Here is a 17,367-nt window from a genome sequence, read left to right on the forward strand (position 1 = left end):
GTTGGTTGAAAGAAAATCAACTTATGAAGGTTGGATTTTACTAGTCCAATCTGACATTAAATCTAATCAGATCATTTGAAAGCAAAGACAAAATAAACTGAAACCAGGAGTAACAAAATATAGAATACATGACCGTAATTAATTAATCTGAACATTTGAATTTACTTAAATAGGGTAAAAATATTTTTAACAGCCATCTATGGTCTCAGTTGTCTGGGATGTATGAACAATTTAAATGGGCCAAGACTGTGGTGTGTTTTATAAATACTGTGTTAATTGGTAGCTTTGGAGAACGTTGCTGTCAGGTTTTTCCATCATTTCATTTTCTGAATGTTGGTTAGAAAATACTATTTTTGTTCCAGGGATATGCCTCTTGCTTTTCTAGTGACTCGGGCGTTGCCTTCTGCCCTGGAGGACAGTTTGTTTGGAGGCAGGTGTGTCAGAGGAGGGCGTCCCTTGTGGCTCAGCTGGTAAAGGATCTGCCTGCTGTGCCTCAAAGGAAGGAGCCAGCCCTCTCCTCTGCCTGTGGGTCAGACAGGCCCCCCCCTCCACCCCACCCCCCCGCCCCCAGCTCAGCACACCACACCACACTCTTCCTAATCAGTATCCTTTTAGTCCTCTCAGCACCACTTGTTTTGAATTTGGCTTTCTTCCCACACAGGCAGGTTAAAGCCACACATTCAGCTGCTCTTATCCATCTTTCTGACTGTCGTGTCTTTCTTTTAAATCATATTTTTAGAAAGATCTTTCTCAAAGGTTACATTCCACCTGCAGATGTTCATAAATAACTTACTTTGAGCCTGTTATTTTTTAATTTATCTGAACCCTCCTTGACTTTTGAAGCTATACTGCATTTCAGAGTAGTTAGTTCACACGTTTTTAACTTAATATGTAAAATAGCACTTCCTTTTGTTTTTCTTAAAATTCCTAATTCCGGGTTGTTGGGGCCCCTTCTGTTCTAGCTTCTCACTGAACAGGCAGAGGTAAGTGCAGTGACTAGCGTGGTGGTGGATAACGTTCGTGCAGCAGCCCCACGACCCACCGTGACCTTTTTCTTCCTTGTCCAGAACATGAGGGAACTCCTTACCTATAAAACGCAGACTTGCCACTTGACTGTGGCATAGACTAGACTGTAAATGTCAAAGGAATACAATGCATTATTCTTTAAATGTGTTGGAACAATTTAATTTGAACAATGATAAAGCTGTTTATTTTTTTAAATACTTGGAAAAAAATATAGGCAACATTTTTTTTTTATAACCTTGGAATATAGAAGGTGTTTTTAAACACAACAGAATTTATAGCAACCATAGGGTGGTACATTTAAATCAAAAGTAATATTCACCTAGGAAAAGAATCTCTAACATGCCAGAGGTACCAGGTAATTCTGTTAATAGAGAACTCTCATATATCTATAGGGAAAAGATGAACAGCTCAGAAAAAGAAACGGGCGAAGGGGGTGAACAGATTTTTTCATTGGAAAGGAAGTACAAAGAGCCAGTAAATATTGCAAAATGCTCATTTTGAAATTCTTTTTATCAAATTAGCAGAGAATTAAAGTGTTTTAACACCTAATGTGAGGAAAGGCATGTTCAGTAGGCAGTTCCGATGTGGAGCTGGTAAAGATAAACCAATGAAGCTTTCTGGAGGACAGTGTGAGAGTCTGTGTTAGTACGTGAAACGCGTCTGCTCTCTGACCCAGCACCTGCGAGCCTGCCCCTGGCTCTGCTGTTGGACAGGCGTCCAGGCAGGAGAGGGGGGTCCCCTGCAGCGCTGTTGCACAGCAGAGCCGGGAATCTGCGTCATCAGCAGGGGCTGGCCAGGGAGACTGCAGGACGGTAGGGGCTGGCCAGGAAGAGTGCAGGACGGTAGGGGCTGGCCAGGGAGAGTGCAGGACAGTAGGGGCTGGCCAGGGAGAGTGCAGGACGGTAGGGGCTGGCCAGGGAGAGTACGGGACAGCTGCCCCGCGGGAAGCCAGGGCTGCTGGTAGAAGAACGAGGGTGGCTTCAGATGTGCAGACGTGGATGATCGGGCCTTTACAAAGGCATCTCCCTACGGGTAGTGTTACCTTTCTTGAGTTTAAATATATACGCAGGACGGGGGAGTTTGATGAAAACGGTAATGATGACTGCACAGCATTGACAATGTAATCAATGCCATGAAACGGTGCGCTTAAAAATGGTTACAGTGGGACCTTTTACATTACATTTCAGCACAATAAAAAATTTAAAAATAAAATAAATATATACATACCATAAAACACAAACATGTACACACACAGACACCACAGTTGCAAACAGTGTAGAAAACTTACTGAAGGATGTTTAAGAAATGAATTAGATTGTTTTTTCTTTTTCTAGTATAGATTTTAAGGTGGATGAGGACAGCTATTACAATACCTTTAAAAAAGAATAGTTTTTAGTGGTTATTGGTGGTTTCATTATTAGTTATTTATCTGGTATTTTACAGATTCAGGAGCACTTCCTATTAGTAGCTGTGCCTCCAGAATGTATTAGCCTGCTGGTGAAAATAAATCTCAGATATCATTGCTAAACATGTGTTAATAGTTGTCCTCATGTTGGTTTTCGCCCAGTTGTTAGTGTTTAAATTGTATAATTATAAAAAGGTTCTCAGTATAGATCTTTTAAAAAACTCTTCAATCACTGAATCTTGACAGAACTTACTTTTTAGAAATTAATGAGACGTTTTTGTTTGCTTACTCCTTGGAAGGAAAGTTATGACCAACCTAGACAGCATATTAAAAAGCAGAGACATTACTTTGTCATCAAAGGTCTGTCTAGTCAAGGCTATGGTTTTTCCAGTGGTCATGTATGGATGTGAGAGTTGGACTATAAAGAAAACTGAGCACCAAAGAATTGATGCTTTTGAACTATGGTGTTGGAGAGGACTCTTGAGAGTCCCTTGGACTGCAAGGAGATCCAGCCAGTCCATCCTAAAGGAGATCAGTCCTGGGTGTTCATTGGAAGGACTGATGTTGAAGCTGAAACTCCAATACTTTGGCCACCTGATGCGAAGAGCCAACTCATTTGAAAAGACCCTGATGTTGGGAAAGATTGAGGGCAGGAGGAGAAGGGGATGACAGAGGATGAGATGGTTGGATGGCATCACCGACTTAGTGGACATGAGTTTGAGCAAACTCCGAGAGGTGGTGAAGGACAGGGAAGCTTGGTATGCTGCAGTCCATGGGGTCACAAAGAACCAGACACGACTTAGTGACTGAACAGTGAGCTATTTAAGCTTTGAGGGGGTACTTTCCAGTCAGTAGTACTTATGTGACTGGCTACAAATAGAATTAGAATGTTGTTCTGATCTAGCCTTATTTTTAAAAGAATGTGTAAGTTTTTATATTTCTGTAGATGGCTTTTTTAAATCAGTAGAGGTTCATCTGTAGAATTCAATGATGTCCTTTTAGCAAAAAATCTATAAAGAACAAAATGGGAAATTTTACAAGTTCTATCTGTATTTTGAGCTGAAATGATTAGGCTTTTTACATAAGACAGTTCTATACTTTTTGTGGGCCTTTTTGAGAAAGAGAATTAAACCTTTATCAGAAACTGATTGAAATATTCTTGGCTTATAAAGGAATCACATTATTTGTTTACTATCCCCATTTCCTGACACAATTGGCACATGGTTATTAAACATCTGATGAATGAGAAATGTCAGATAAAGACGTTATGCCTCAATCAGGCAGATGAGTTACAAAAAGCAAACCAAAACATCATAACCTCGGCTTTCACAAACCCAGTTAATTTCTGTTCATTTTTGTTGTGTGCCCCTGGACAAAGTCTTCCTCTGGAAGTTCCTTCCTACCTTCTTTCCCTCCAAGCAGGAGACCATATATTAGGGTGTAGCAGTGTGAACAGCCGTGACAACGTAACCAGTAAGGTGTAGACGTGTATGACCGAGGCACACATGAGAATTTCCTTGTGTGTAATAAGGTGGGCCTACGAATGCTTCCAAAACCTTTCCCCCAGGATGATAATATACAAGGTGGTGAGTCCCCTGATTACTGACCCTTCTTACCTGGTAGACTTGTCAAACTGAATGACCCGTGTTGACCTGTACTGAACTTTGAGTGAGCATCCTCTGTAAGGAACCAGGTGGGCAGCGGGAGCTCTGCTTACTCGTCAGCCTCTGTTGAACCTTTCTATATATTCTTTGTACTCTTGTTCACTAGTTTGGTAGAAAGCCAACCAGAAAGCAACCATAGTGAAATATAAGTTACCTTTTTCATTAATTCTCAGACCTCGGTTATGGCCTCATAGCCGAGGTCTGACCTAGTTCAGGTGGACACAGAGAAGGGCGGGCGTCTGTCGCCTGTCTCTCCGTCTTCTCTCACAGCACTGTCAGTCTCGTGATCTGGGCAGTGAAGAGTGTTCTTCCTAGACCGTGTCTTGAAGAACAGGAAAACCAGTTGAACCAAAAGACCTGATTTCCTCTGAATCCAGAAGAACATCCTGGGAAACCAGTGAGTCAAGTCAGTCTTGCTGTGGTTTTCTAAACAGACCCTTGCCCACATTCACTGATGCCTGTTGTCAGAAGTAAGAGTTTGATTCTTATTCGTCCTGGTGGCCCAAGGATGTAGTCTAAGAAGCAAAGTACAGCTAAGTAGCAAAATATAACAAAACCAGATCCTATTATTTTTGTAGCCAGTGGTTGCAGACTAGTGGGGTTTTTGTTGTTGTTGTTGTTGTAAAAAGAAAGTTACTTAGGAAACAGTTTAATTCGTCCAGTGTAAGCTTCTTAGGGTGGGGCCAGAGCAATCAGCCTAGGGATATTTTTGCCTCTCTCTCTGAGGCAAAAGCCTTTGTACCTGATATCACACCCGAATCCTGAGGTTTTCCGTGCTGGCTGGTGAGATCCGCCCTGCCAAGAGGTTGATACTTAACCCTTCATGTGGCCGCTTCCTCGTATGTGTGTGCTGATCGGTACGCAGACTAAGACCTGGGATCCCATCCCCACCTCTTCATCCAGTCTCTGGGGCCTCTGTGCCGCTCTCTCCTCCTCACCGCTCTGCCCCAGACTCCCAGGTCTGTCTCCTCAGTTCACAGAGACCAGTGGTCTTTGTGTGGATCCCCCGTCCCTGACCTGAGGCCTGGAAAGTCTCTAGGTAGGTGTCAGGTCCCCTGTTGCCTGTTGGCCAGTGATTTGAAGACAGCTTCATATATAACGTCTCTTTTAGTTTTAAGTGGAAGCATAAACTGGATCCCAGTTACTCCATCATGATTGTCTTCTTATATTATTAGTTGATTTCCAAAACCAAATTTACTTACATTTACAAAATGGAAATCATACCACCACTTTCTTCAGAAGGACGTTATACCTGGAAAGTGCGTTCTCGAACACCATACAGATGTCAACAGTCATAACTTCCCTACTAGATGGTTGTGGAGCTGGGATTCAAAGCCTGCAAGCTGGGCTCCAAGGTGGTCCCCCTCAGCGATGCTGACTTGGCCACTGCCTAGCTCCGGGGAGCGTATCGGTTATCTCTTCTCTAGTCAACTCTGCACACCAAGGTGGCCAGCGGCTCAGGAGCTTGCAGAGCTCACGGCCTCGCGGGCTGTTCTGTGCTCTTAGCCAGTCCTGGGTAGGTTCTTTGGGGCTTTCAGGTTCCAGGAAGCTTTGCTCATCTCACATCTGGTAGCTTTGAAAGCACTAGTTCAACATCCTGACGTTTTTTAAAGCTTGGCATTGTTTTTCCTCTGGAGTTCTTTCTCTGTGACTGTATGACTCGCATGATATTTGTTCCACTCCTTCTGTGCTGCGTATAATTACTTTTAGTACTTCAGTGATACCGTGTTGTGACAACAGTCTTTAGAACATATATTAATGCACGGAGGATAACCCACTACTATGCACTAGGGGCTTTGGTTTCTGCGTGTAATGTTTGTGCATGAGTGGCATGCTGGAATTTTCTGCTGAACTTAGCCCTGCTATGCATTTGCTGTTTTTAGCTTCGGTATACTCTTTTTTTTCCCCCACCCTTCATTTACTGAGCACCTTTTTTTATTTTAAGGTGGATATTTTGGCTCAGATTGGTTGTCTTGAAAGTCTCAGCCAATCACCACCTTCTTCATCTTCTCCTTCTCCTTCTCCTTCCATAAATAAGGTAAAATTCAATTTGAAACCCTTAGAACTAATCCTTTTCCCCCAAGCAAGGTGTTGTTTCCGGTAAAGTAGCTAACTAAATAAAGGTCTTCTTGGAAACATGACAACATAGAAAGTGGGACTTATAGGAACTGAAAGGGTAATTGGGATTTATACCTTGGAGACCTTTCAGCTAAGACTTTCAATGAGACTTGATTGATGAATTCATTCCAGGGACAGTGAAGTCTAATGAAGGATTTTTAACCATGGAGTTGACAGTCTGGATGTTTTTGATGCTGTAAGGGGGGCCAGCCCGGAAGAGAATGATGACTCAGTAGAAAGGAGAGAGAGGGAAGGCCTGGGAGCAAAGGAAAGGAGAGGCCCCTCAACACCTTAGCGGAGGAGCAGAGTGCATTATCGTGCCGCCAGGTGTCTGCAGGTGAGGGACGGAAGGGGTTCTTGGAACTGACAGCAAAGAAGTCAGGGGCCAAAGGATCATTAAACCACTTGTTCTATAGCCCAGTTCATTGCAGCTGGGGTTAGGCTTTGAGGAAAAGCAAGATCTCAGCATTCAGCACACAGAAAATGTGCCAAAACCCCCAAGAATCAAGACTTGCTTTTGAACTTTATGGCAAAACATTTCTGTCTTCTTTCTCTTTCTTATATGTATCTGAAGGAAACAAATCTTTGGCTAGAATAGAAAGTATTTTAAGTGCCTATAATCACCTATTTAAATAAAAGTTTCTCTATTAATGTGATCTGGCATTGTTTTGAAAATATAATTGATGGTCTTTTCCTCTAAAGTGTAAACTAATGGGGATTCACTCAAAGATCACCAGTCATCAGGCTTTTCTCTATATTCTAAATGGGCCCCCATGTAGTAAGATGACCTCTGCGGAGTTTGTGCTGTGTGCTAGATAAATACTCTGTGAGATGTTTTATATGCATTATGTCTTTTAATCCTTACAAAAGTCCTGTGAGGAAGTTAATGCTGTTATATCTATTCAGTAAGTATGGAAACTAAGAGAGATGGAGTAAATGGCCAAGTTCATACAGCTAGTAAGCGGTAAAGCTGGGATTCAAACCCAGATAGACAGCTCTAGAGCTTAAATTCTTAACCACTTCGCCCAGGAGAAGTTTACTTGAGTCTAATTGCTACAGTTTCATAAAGGGATTTAACATTCAGCCTGTGGGCTGTTTACTTGAGTCAAATTGCTACAGTTTCATCAAGTAAAGTGAAAGTGGCTCAGTCCTGTCCCAGCTCTTTGTGACCCCATGGACTGTACAGTCCATGGAATTCTCCAGGCCAGAATACTACTAGAGTAGGTAGCCTTTCCCTTCTCCAGGGATCTTTCCAACCCAGGATCGAACCTGAGTCTCCTGCACAATTTCATAAGGGGATTTAAAATTGAACCAGTGGGCCAGTGTGCTCATCCTTGCCCCCCCTTTACATGTATTTGTGAGATGCACAGCTTTCCTGCAGGCTTGGTGCACAGATGGAGAGTAGAGCGTGAACAAAGGGAAGGATGTGGGAAAGTCTGGGAAACTGCAGGTTGACGCGTAGAGTGAGGATCAGTGGCGACTAGTGAGGATGGGGACGTCATGGAAGGAAAAGGTAGGATTTTGATCAGTGGACTGATGAGCTTAGAATCCATCCTGTGGTCAGTGAGGTCTAGTGAAAGGTTTTGAAATAATGCAGTTGAGTTGGTCATGGGCGGGGGGGGCAGTTGTTACCATAAAGGGAGGGAAAAGAAGAGGATGAAAACCTCGCTGGGTAGAAAGAGGAAGGAGAGCTGGCAGAAAGCAGAGGAGAAGCTTGGACGGTCGTGTGACCAGGTGCCTGCAGTCGGGACAGCAGGGTTACTGTGAGTGGAGAGCGGAGGAGCCAGAGGCCAAAGTACAGGGAGGCGGGTTCAGGGGCAGGCAGACCCTGGCTTTGGGAGCTGGTTTTTCAGTACTGCTATTAGAGGAGGGGCCCTAGGGATAGAACCTGGGGAGATTTCTAGTTGGTCAGGTTTGAAAGATTTATCAGCACAAGTCAAGCTGAAACAAAATAGAAGGAATATTCCCGGGGGTGAGGGGGGTTTGGGGTTGGGGCAGGAGAGGGGGTGGGCGTGGGACAAAAGCAAACAGTGATTTGCCAACAAGGATTTCCTCACCTAGGTAGAGAACAAGATCCTGCACACGACCCAGTCATGATGCACTGATTATATATAAACAATTTATTAACGAAGTAGTTTTTCAGAGTATCATGTTATGTGTTTCAGTTTTTTAGGATACTTGCTGTGAATTTCATGTCCCATTTGTTCCTCCGTGTTGCTAGGACGCCTCTCTCTGCCGGTTTGCCAACAGTCTTGCTCTCTAGTGGGGCTGGACTTTCACTTGTGTGTTGTTCTAGATTGCAGCTCTCTGTTCCTTTTCCTTGGTGGTTTCTAGAAATGCCAGACGAATATCTGTACTTACTGTCATGTTACCATCCAGAATTGGCATACCTTTTGAAGTTTTTATTGTGAAAACAAAACCTCCTGGTTTAGATTCTGGAGAGCACAGAGTATCTGTTCCCCTACCCCCACCCCTGAAGAAAGCTGTGGAGGAAGGGATTCTCCTAACTGCGGTGTGACTGGCCAGCTCTCAGCACAACAGCCTTCTTTTCCAGAATCCACTAGAGTGGCTTGAGAGGAGCTCCTTGTCAGCCGTGTATTTGAGAAATTGACAGTCATATGGATGAAATGTCTTTCTTCTGTTAATATTTGACATTGAGCAAAATCATTAGTAACGTCATCTTTTTTCTTGAAGGTACAAGAGATATTAGAATGCAGTCACATTTCCTTTGTAAAACGTGTGCTCTGTTGTTGACGCTTCTGGTTAGGTGGCTGGCATTATCCCCCCATATGTCAATTGGTGAAGAGTGAGAAAAAACCCAACCACGGTGGCATTCTAAAACATTAGAGAGGCATATGAGGCCATTTGGGTAATTCTCTCTCTCTCTAATATCAGGTTTGTTTCATTTTGTTTTGTTTATGTGAGAAGGAAGACTGCTATTCCATGTCATTGAATTAATAGATTTTAGCGTTGAAAAAAAAATTTTAAGGCACTATTTGTTTTCCCTAAATTTATCTACAAATTTAAGGTTCAAATGAAATCACATTTTTTAAACTTTACACGTTGTTGTTGTTGTTATTGTTTAGTCACAAAGTCGTGTCCAACATTTTTGCAGCCCCACAGACTATAGCCCACCAGGCTCCTCTGTCCATGGGATTCTCCAGGCAAGAATACTGGAGTGGGTTGCCATTTCCTTCTCCAGGGGATCTTCCTGACCCAGGGATCAAACCTGCATCTCCTGCATTGATGGGTGGAGTCTTTACCACTGACATACTAATCCTAAAACTGAAGGTTGTTTTAGTTTTAAAAACAGATGCTGAAGTTCACTGTAAAAATAATAAAAGATGTTATGGTAAAGTACAAACTTTACCATATGGCATTCTGTCTAGTGGGCTCCAAAGTAGTTTGGTATTAGAGGAATAGATTATAGGAAAGAGTCCCAGAAATAGTCCCAAGTCCAGGGTATGGTAAAGGTAAATTTCAAATCAGTGGGGAGACAATGGATTATTCATTAAATGATGTTAGGGCAACAGATGGCTACAGGAAAAAAATTAAGCTGGATTCCTATATTATTTCTTATACCGAAGTCAATTCCATACAGGTTGAAGGTTTAAAATTTAAAAATCTAGGATGAACCTAGAGCCCATTATACAGAGTGAAATAAGTCAGAGAAAAACAAATGTCGTATACTAATGCATATGTACGGACTCTAGAAAAATGGTACTGATGATCCAATTTGCAGGGCACCAGTGGAGACACAGACATAGAGAACAGATTTGTGGACTTAATGGGGGAAGGAGGGGGTGGGAAAGAAGCAGAGAGTAGCATGGAAACTACCATATGTAAAATAGATCACCAGTGGGAATTTATTGTATGACTCAGAGCTCAAACTGGGGCTCTGGGACAACCTAGAGAGGTGGGGAAGGAGGTTCAAGAGGGAGGGGACATGTGTATACCTATGGCTGACTCATGTTGATGTGTGGCAGAAGCCAACACAATGTTGTAAAGCAATTATCCTTCAATTAAAAGTAAATAAATTATTTTAAAAATCAAGGAAACAACAAAAAAACACTGGTTGCCTCTGGTTCCTCTTACTGCAGTATTCCTTGAAATACGGTGCCATGTATTGCCCATTCGAAAATTTTATTTATAACATTAATGAACTATAAAATTATGCAAAAGAATAATGGTAGAAAATATTTTTAAAATAACTTGGCATGATAGCCCCATTTTATGCAAGACGCCACCCCTTGGCATGTAGTAGGAGTGTAGGGAAGTGACTATATGATCTCTTTCTAAAGCAGTTTGACAAAATCTTATCAATTTTATTAATAAATGCACACTTTCATTACCCAGTAATTTTCTTCCGGGAATTTCACATAGATCTATTGGATATGTGAGGAAAGATGTATAAGGATGTACACTGCAGCGTTATTAGCAGTAGCAAAACACTGCAAACAAGTTAAGTGAGCATCAGCACATGCTGTTTAGATGATGGGAAACAAATACAAAGGAATTCTGTGGAGTCACGTAAAAGAATGTCATCGTCCACGTGCTGTGTATTAATACCTAGGAGAATGTTTCAGGCTATGGAAAAACAAGAGAGAAGTGCAGAGCAGAAAGTGTAATTGGGGCTCACTTAGAACGTGTTTAAAGCAAAAAGAATCTCACTGCATGGCATGTGTGAGTAAGTATGTACAAAGGACTTTGTTAGGAGTCGTCGTCTCTGAGAGAATGCCTGGCATCTTAAGGTGGTAGGAATGCTTTTATATTTCATATCCTTTTATTCTCTTGATTTTTTTTTTAAACTGGGAACATAATAACTTTTGAAATAAAAATTAAAACAGTTAAAAATACAACTGATTACTATCAAGTGGTTAAGGTCAATAAAGCATATTATTAGCATATATAAGCTCAAAAACATATTAAGTGGGGGAAAAAAGCATGCAAAGAGATACAGACGGCACAGTGTTGTTCAGGTCAGCTTTGAAAATAGAAAATAGTTGTTATTTATGAATATGTCACATATTCTATTACACAGTGGGAGTGTCAGAACATGCATGAGAACGAGAGAGCAGGTTCAGAAAAGCCGTTACTTGGGGGAAAGGGAAAAAAGAGAGTTTCTCTGTTAACAGTTGTAAAGTTCCTGAGCAAACACGGCAAATTGCTAGCAGTAAAATTCGATTGATGCTGCTTTTTGTGCTTGCCTACATGTTTCTAAAATGTTATTTTTTAAATTATTTTACATTTCTATCAGTTTTTTTCAGCACCCCTATTCAGTTGCTTCCTACTGAATTGAGTAGGACTTTCTAGAAGTCACAAATATCCTCTCCTTTTTTTACCTCTAACAACAGGTCAGCAGTGGCAGTGACCCCTGGTCAGCCTGGAATGCTTCCAAACCTGCAAACTGGGAAAGCTCGGACGGCTGGGGAGCCAAGCCGGAGGGGGCCGCAGCCCAGAGAAGCGCTGCCAACAACTGGGACTCGGCCTTTGGCCATCCCCAGGCCTACCAAGGACCAGGTGAGGTGGGGGGCCACCCTTAGAGGGCATCCCAGGACCAGGTGAGGGGGAGGGGCACCCTTAGAGGGCATCCCGGTCGAAGGGGTTTAATCACGGGAACTGTGGTCTCACTCAGTAATGGCAAACTGACTCTTCTGAATCTGAATGAGGTAATTATACTCTTTAGTCCACTCTCAGCTCCCTGTCAAGGAGAACCTTGTCAGCATGCAAACGCTTGCAGGGACCAGGTTCATAAAGTGAAGCAAGAGAGCGACCCTTTGGGGCTGCCAGAGGACGGAAGTGGGCAGCAGGTTGATACGCCACAGGAGGACTGAGCTGGTGTTCCTCCAGAGAGGCTGGAAATCTCGATTTTTTTGTCAACTTCCCACTTTAAAATCCTCGCTATTAACACACATTTGTTTTTAAATCTTGGACGAAAAAAAAATATGCACATGGATTGACTGTGGTTTATCACCTGCCAGTTTATGACCTCTGACTTAGCTGTTCTATCATTTCCTGAACTCCCTGTTTGACTCCCCGGTGCTTAATGGAAACACTGAGGCAAAGGAAGATTTTCTAAAAGGAGAAACAGTTAAGGAATTAAGAAAGGTTATTTATGTCTGTTCTGAAATTAAGAGACCCACCCATTGTTTTGTAATGACCCCTGTCTGAGCTCATTATGCCCAGAACTGAGTGTGCTGAATGGCAGGGGGCGTGGGTCGGGAGCCTTGAAGGGCGCAGGTGCTGCTCTCTGGCTCCCACCTGGCCCAGGAGTCGGGGGTTGGGTTCAGACCAGACTGCTGACATCACTTCTGCAGTGACGTGGTATTGCTGGAATCCTGGCCCAGATCTTTCTGATACCTTCTAGTCTTTTCTTTTTCCTTTTGACATTTGTCTCTGGGCTTATCGTGGTGCCACTCTCAGGGAGGAGACCCCAGGGCACTTTCCTGCCTAATGCTGAAGGGACACCTTGGGCCTTCAGAGGTGGGAGACGGAGGCAGAGAACAGTGGCAGAGGGCGGGTGGGCGGGAGGAAAGCTGGCAGCACCCCATCTGACACGGAGAGGATCACTAGAATGTTAGGCTCCCAACGCTGGTTTAGTCATGACTTGTCCCTTCTCCTCCACCGCCTCGTCCTTCTCTGGCCTGCGTTATTACTCGTTACGCAATTCCTTTTCAAAGATCTGTCACCCTTTTGTCCTCCCCAGTCTCTTGGCTTAAAGGGTATTTGACCTGTTTATTTGCAAGTTTATAAAGCTAGGTTTATCAATGTGTAAGTGGCCCAGGGGTAAAGAGTCCACCTGCCAATGCAGGAAACACAGGAAACATGGATTAGATCCCTGGGTTGGGAAGATCCCCTGGAGAATGGAAGGGCTACCTACCCCAGTATTCTTGGCTGGAGAATTCCATGGACAGAGGAGCCTGGCGGGCTACAGTCCATGGGGTTGCAGAGAGCCAGACATGACTAAGAGCAGGACAGCACAGCCAGGCCTCTAGCAGACCTTACCTGTGCACCAACGAGGGTTTGCTTGGCATCTTTTGGCCGCACTGCATGGCATGTGGGGTCTTTGTTCCCTGACCAGGGATTGCACCTGAGCCCCCTGCATTGGAAGCATGGAGTCTTAACCACTGGACCACCAGGGAAGGCCCTCCAGAGTGTTTTTATCGTTGACATTTATCTGAAGTTACTTGGGCCAACAGCCCTCTTTAAGTTGTTTCTGACTTGTCTTTTGTGCCAAAAGGCAGAATCCTCAAGACTCAAAACTGTAACTCACAAGCGTAACAACAGAGCCTGTATTCTTCACATCTTTATTGTAATCCTGACCATGTACCCTTTTCTTCTTCTTTAAAAAACTGGTTAAGCCAGTTGGTAGCTGTTACCAGAAGATTAAGTCATCCCGTCTTTATTTGGTCTCTCTTTACCGAAAATCTTCTGTTCTCACCTCCAGCAACTGGTGATGACGATGACTGGGACGAAGACTGGGATGAGCCCAAGTCATCTCCCTACTTCAAGGATCCAGAGTCGGCAGAAGCAGGAGGTGCTCAGCGAGGAAACAGCCGGGCCAGCAGCTCTTCCATGAAGCTGCCACTTAACAAGTAGGTGTAAGAGCTGGGGGAATGGGGCTCCCGTATGAGAGGCTGTGATGAGACAGAGAGGCTGTTTCTCTTTCCAGTGATCACAAAGTTTGGGGCGTGATTTGATCGTGTCTATTTTTTTTATTTGGCTCTTAGCTTGAAAGCTTTTTTTTTTTTTAAGTGAAATATATGTTCCATTTAATAATCTGCCAAATACTCTTTTTTACCTTTATCAACTCATGACATTGTTTCATTGTTGATGTCACAGGAAAGCTAAAAATAATAATGATAACTTTCTTTTAAATGTTTTACCGCGTATTGATCTATTACCATGACCAGGCTTTGTGCAGAGCAGTTTGTGTGTTTTCTCTCATGGTGCTCTCACACCCCTTTGTGGTACATATGATCTCTTTTACTCTCGGAGAAACTGAAGCCCAGGGAGGTGAAGGAAACGATATGGGCCCCTGTGAGCGTCACATTGGCCTTTAGCTTGCTTTAGGATTGAAATCAGACGTAATATGGCTGGTTTTTGTAGAAATAAGATTTCTTTTCCTATTTTAGGTGTTTTGCTTTCTGAACATTTTTACCCTGTTTATTTAAAAAAAAAAAATTCTAAAACTCAATCTTGTCTTCTTTAGAAGTTGCGCTTTGGGTGGGTATATATTGATTCCACCTTTTCTTCCATTTTAGAACTTTGCTTTGGGTGTAGATTTGATTTCTGGAAATAGCCAAGTTTATTATGTTTGAAGTCTCTAAGAAGACAGGTTCCAAAGACAATTTCCGAAGAAAATGGCACAAGTCCTTATGAACAGTGGCAGTTTCTTCAGGGTAATGGTGGCCTCCTGAGGGAGAATGTGCACAAGTGCTTTAATTGGGATGTAAGATGCTAGCGTGTGGCCTTCGCTCCATGGAGCCATCTATACCGATCCGCTCAGTACTTTCTGTCTGCCTCTGTACCTGGGAGACAGTCTCTAGTCTGCCCTTCGGTCTCCGTGTGGTAATAGAGTGTCTCAGAGCACCCATAAATACCACACCTTCTGGAGTCAAACTGTCCTCTTACCAGATAAAGTTTAATTAAATGACTAATTGGCTGTTGAACAATCTGATTACGTCAGGTTTCATTTACCTTAGTTTCCTAGTTCCAGTACATCTGAAAGACAGAACAAGTTCAAACTGTTGTATTAAGTAAATGTGGATGAGAGCTATAGAATTCTTACAAGGAAAAGGGTAAGACTCACGAACGTTTGTCCTCATGATTAGATTTCCTGGATTTGCAAAACCTGGGATGGAACAGTATTTGTTGGCCAAGCAACTGGCAAAACCCAAAGAGAAAATTCCGATCATTGTAAGTTTATTTATTTTTTGCTTTGTTTCTAATTAAGCTCTTGCATAGTATCTTAAAGAAGGTTATTAGTCATTTAGAAAGTATTCTTAAACACATTTAATGCTCCAGGTAAGTAACTGATAGTATACTAAAAGTATAAAAAAATAGCATAAATTAATGCCCATTACTGTCTAGGCATTCTTTATTTTTACCTTTTCAAACTACCAGTAATTGAACAAATACCCATAGTATATATGTGTTTTGTATAATATTTCTTTTTCTGAAGTATCTTGAAGTTACCTTTTACATGCTGTTTTTCTACTAGCCAAACATATTTAGATAATAAACTCAATTCAGATATTTAGGTTTCTACCTTGGCAGAGTACATGCATGTTATCAGAATAAGTTCCCTTTTCCTCTGTGTTGGTAATAGTTTTCTCTCATTAAATCAATTGTCCAGTTCATGGTAAGGAGCTAGCAAATGAAAGCTGGCAGTTAGTGACACCGTTCAGAATATCCGTCTTTGAAAGGCTTGCTCATAAGATGACACAGGCTCTGTGGTTTCACCCACATGTTGACTGTGGATAGATTTTCTAAGTGTTACCTAGCTGTATATGTCCAGATAAAATTTTAGAAAAGAACTGTAGCTATCTTCTGACTCTGTTGATTTAGTCATGTAACTGTAAGTTGCGAATAGGGCAGGAGGACAAGGGGCCTTGAATGTAATCACCATGGACTCAACTAAGGAGGAAATAATTTAGTCTTATTCTATAATCTTTGGATCCTAGGAGACTCAATAATATTGCAAGAATGACACTATTTTTTATATTACCTGTTCCTACTTCTTTGGAATGCTTGAAATCCTGGAAAACTCCAGAGAGAAGGGCTGTGACAAGAGCCCTTTAATCCTTCTTCCCTGAATGCAAACTTGGAGTGATTATCTTCTGAATGGTTAGGTTAAAGATTTTTTTTTTCTTCAGATGTTTTTGTAAATACTGAACATGTATCCTGTTCTTTTTATTAAATTTAAAAATTCCACAGAATCAAGAGCCCATGGCCCCCCTGCCCCTCAGATTCTCGTAAGCATGGGACTTTGTCATAAGCGTGAGAGTGTTGGAACAGGGCCAAAGGACCCCGGCATTTGAGTTGTCCCACATATTTTAGGCAGGCCTGCCTGTGTGGGCTTCTTGTGTGGAAAAGGACGTGAGGAAAGCCATAGAGGCTTCAGAAAACCAAGAAAAAGGAGAGACCTGGTCCTTTGGTTTCAAGGTGTAGCATCCCTACCCACTAGTAAAGTAATGACCTCATGGATGTTGGGCCCTGGTTGGTCAGAGTCTCCTCTCTTGGGCCCCGTCACTGAGGGAAGTTCCCCAAAGCTCCTCTCAAAGGTTCCTGCCCTGCAGCTTCAGGAGGGTTTTCTGGACCTGGGTCCCTCTTGGAGAATCATAATATTAAGCACTTGTTGTCAGAGACCTTTAGTCCCTTATTAAAGCTCTCTAGGTCCCAGTCACCGTCCTGTCCTAGTAGCCTCTGAACTTTCATACCTCACCTCGCTTTTTCCTCCTCTCACCTTGGAAAAGAATTAGGGCATACAGAAGATGAGAGTAAGTGTTGAGGGAGTTTGATGGCAGTTTGGCATTGCTGAGACAGCCAAGTGTGTCGTTTTATTTTTCACAGAGCTATTAGTCTGCAGTAGATTTGAAATTTTTAAAAGCTAGCCCTTCATTACATAAAACTGGGACAGCTGGACTGGAGAGAGATTGTGTCCTGCCCAGCATCCTCTCGAGGAAAGGAAGCTCGGCCCCTCTCTGTGGCCTAAGATGCCCACACGGGAGCAGAAGTGCCTCTCGATTAAGTGTTTTTCAAATAGAACCTTAGTAAGAACAGAGAGCATTTATGTAGATAATTTCTCAAAGAAGAGCAAGAATGACTCTTCTAAGGACTTCAGCCCTAAAAAGAATCACTTGATGATTTATATCAATTGTGTTAACTGATTTTCCACCTCTCCCTGCAATGTGTAGGTTGGAGATTATGGCCCGATGTGGGTTTACCCTTCCTCTACGTTTGACTGTGTGGTAGCAGATCCCAGGAAAGGCTCCAAAATGTATGGTTTGAAGAGCTACATTGAGTATCAGTTAACCCCTACCGTAAGTATCTAAGTTATCGAAACAGAACCGTGCTTACATCACTAGGAACGGCTTGCTTTTTTCTTCATTTTCTGTAGTTGATATTGGTAACTTTTTTTCTCTTTCCTTC

At 42.6% G+C, this 17,367-nt stretch overlaps 1 protein-coding gene across 3 annotated transcripts in view; it reads left to right on the forward strand.

Annotated features, from left to right (window-relative positions):
- SNX9 (sorting nexin 9) overlaps window positions 1-17,367 on the forward strand; it is an 89,027-nt gene that overhangs the window by 43,468 nt on the left and 28,192 nt on the right. For 2 of the 3 annotated variants that reach the window (XM_055536074.1, XM_055536076.1), the window contains exons 5-9: window positions 6,041-6,133; window positions 11,568-11,733; window positions 13,661-13,808; window positions 15,048-15,132; window positions 17,133-17,258. In XM_055536074.1, coding sequence (XP_055392049.1) covers window positions 6,041-6,133; window positions 11,568-11,733; window positions 13,661-13,808; window positions 15,048-15,132; window positions 17,133-17,258 — 618 coding nt within the window. The remainder of the gene's footprint in view (window positions 1-6,040; window positions 6,134-11,567; window positions 11,734-13,660; window positions 13,809-15,047; window positions 15,133-17,132; window positions 17,259-17,367) is intronic. The other variant, XM_055536075.1, reaches the window with a different exon arrangement.

Source organism: Bubalus kerabau, chromosome 9 (genome assembly GCF_029407905.1).
Source record: "Bubalus kerabau isolate K-KA32 ecotype Philippines breed swamp buffalo chromosome 9, PCC_UOA_SB_1v2, whole genome shotgun sequence".
In the NCBI taxonomy this organism is placed as follows: domain Eukaryota; kingdom Metazoa; phylum Chordata; class Mammalia; order Artiodactyla; family Bovidae; genus Bubalus; species Bubalus kerabau.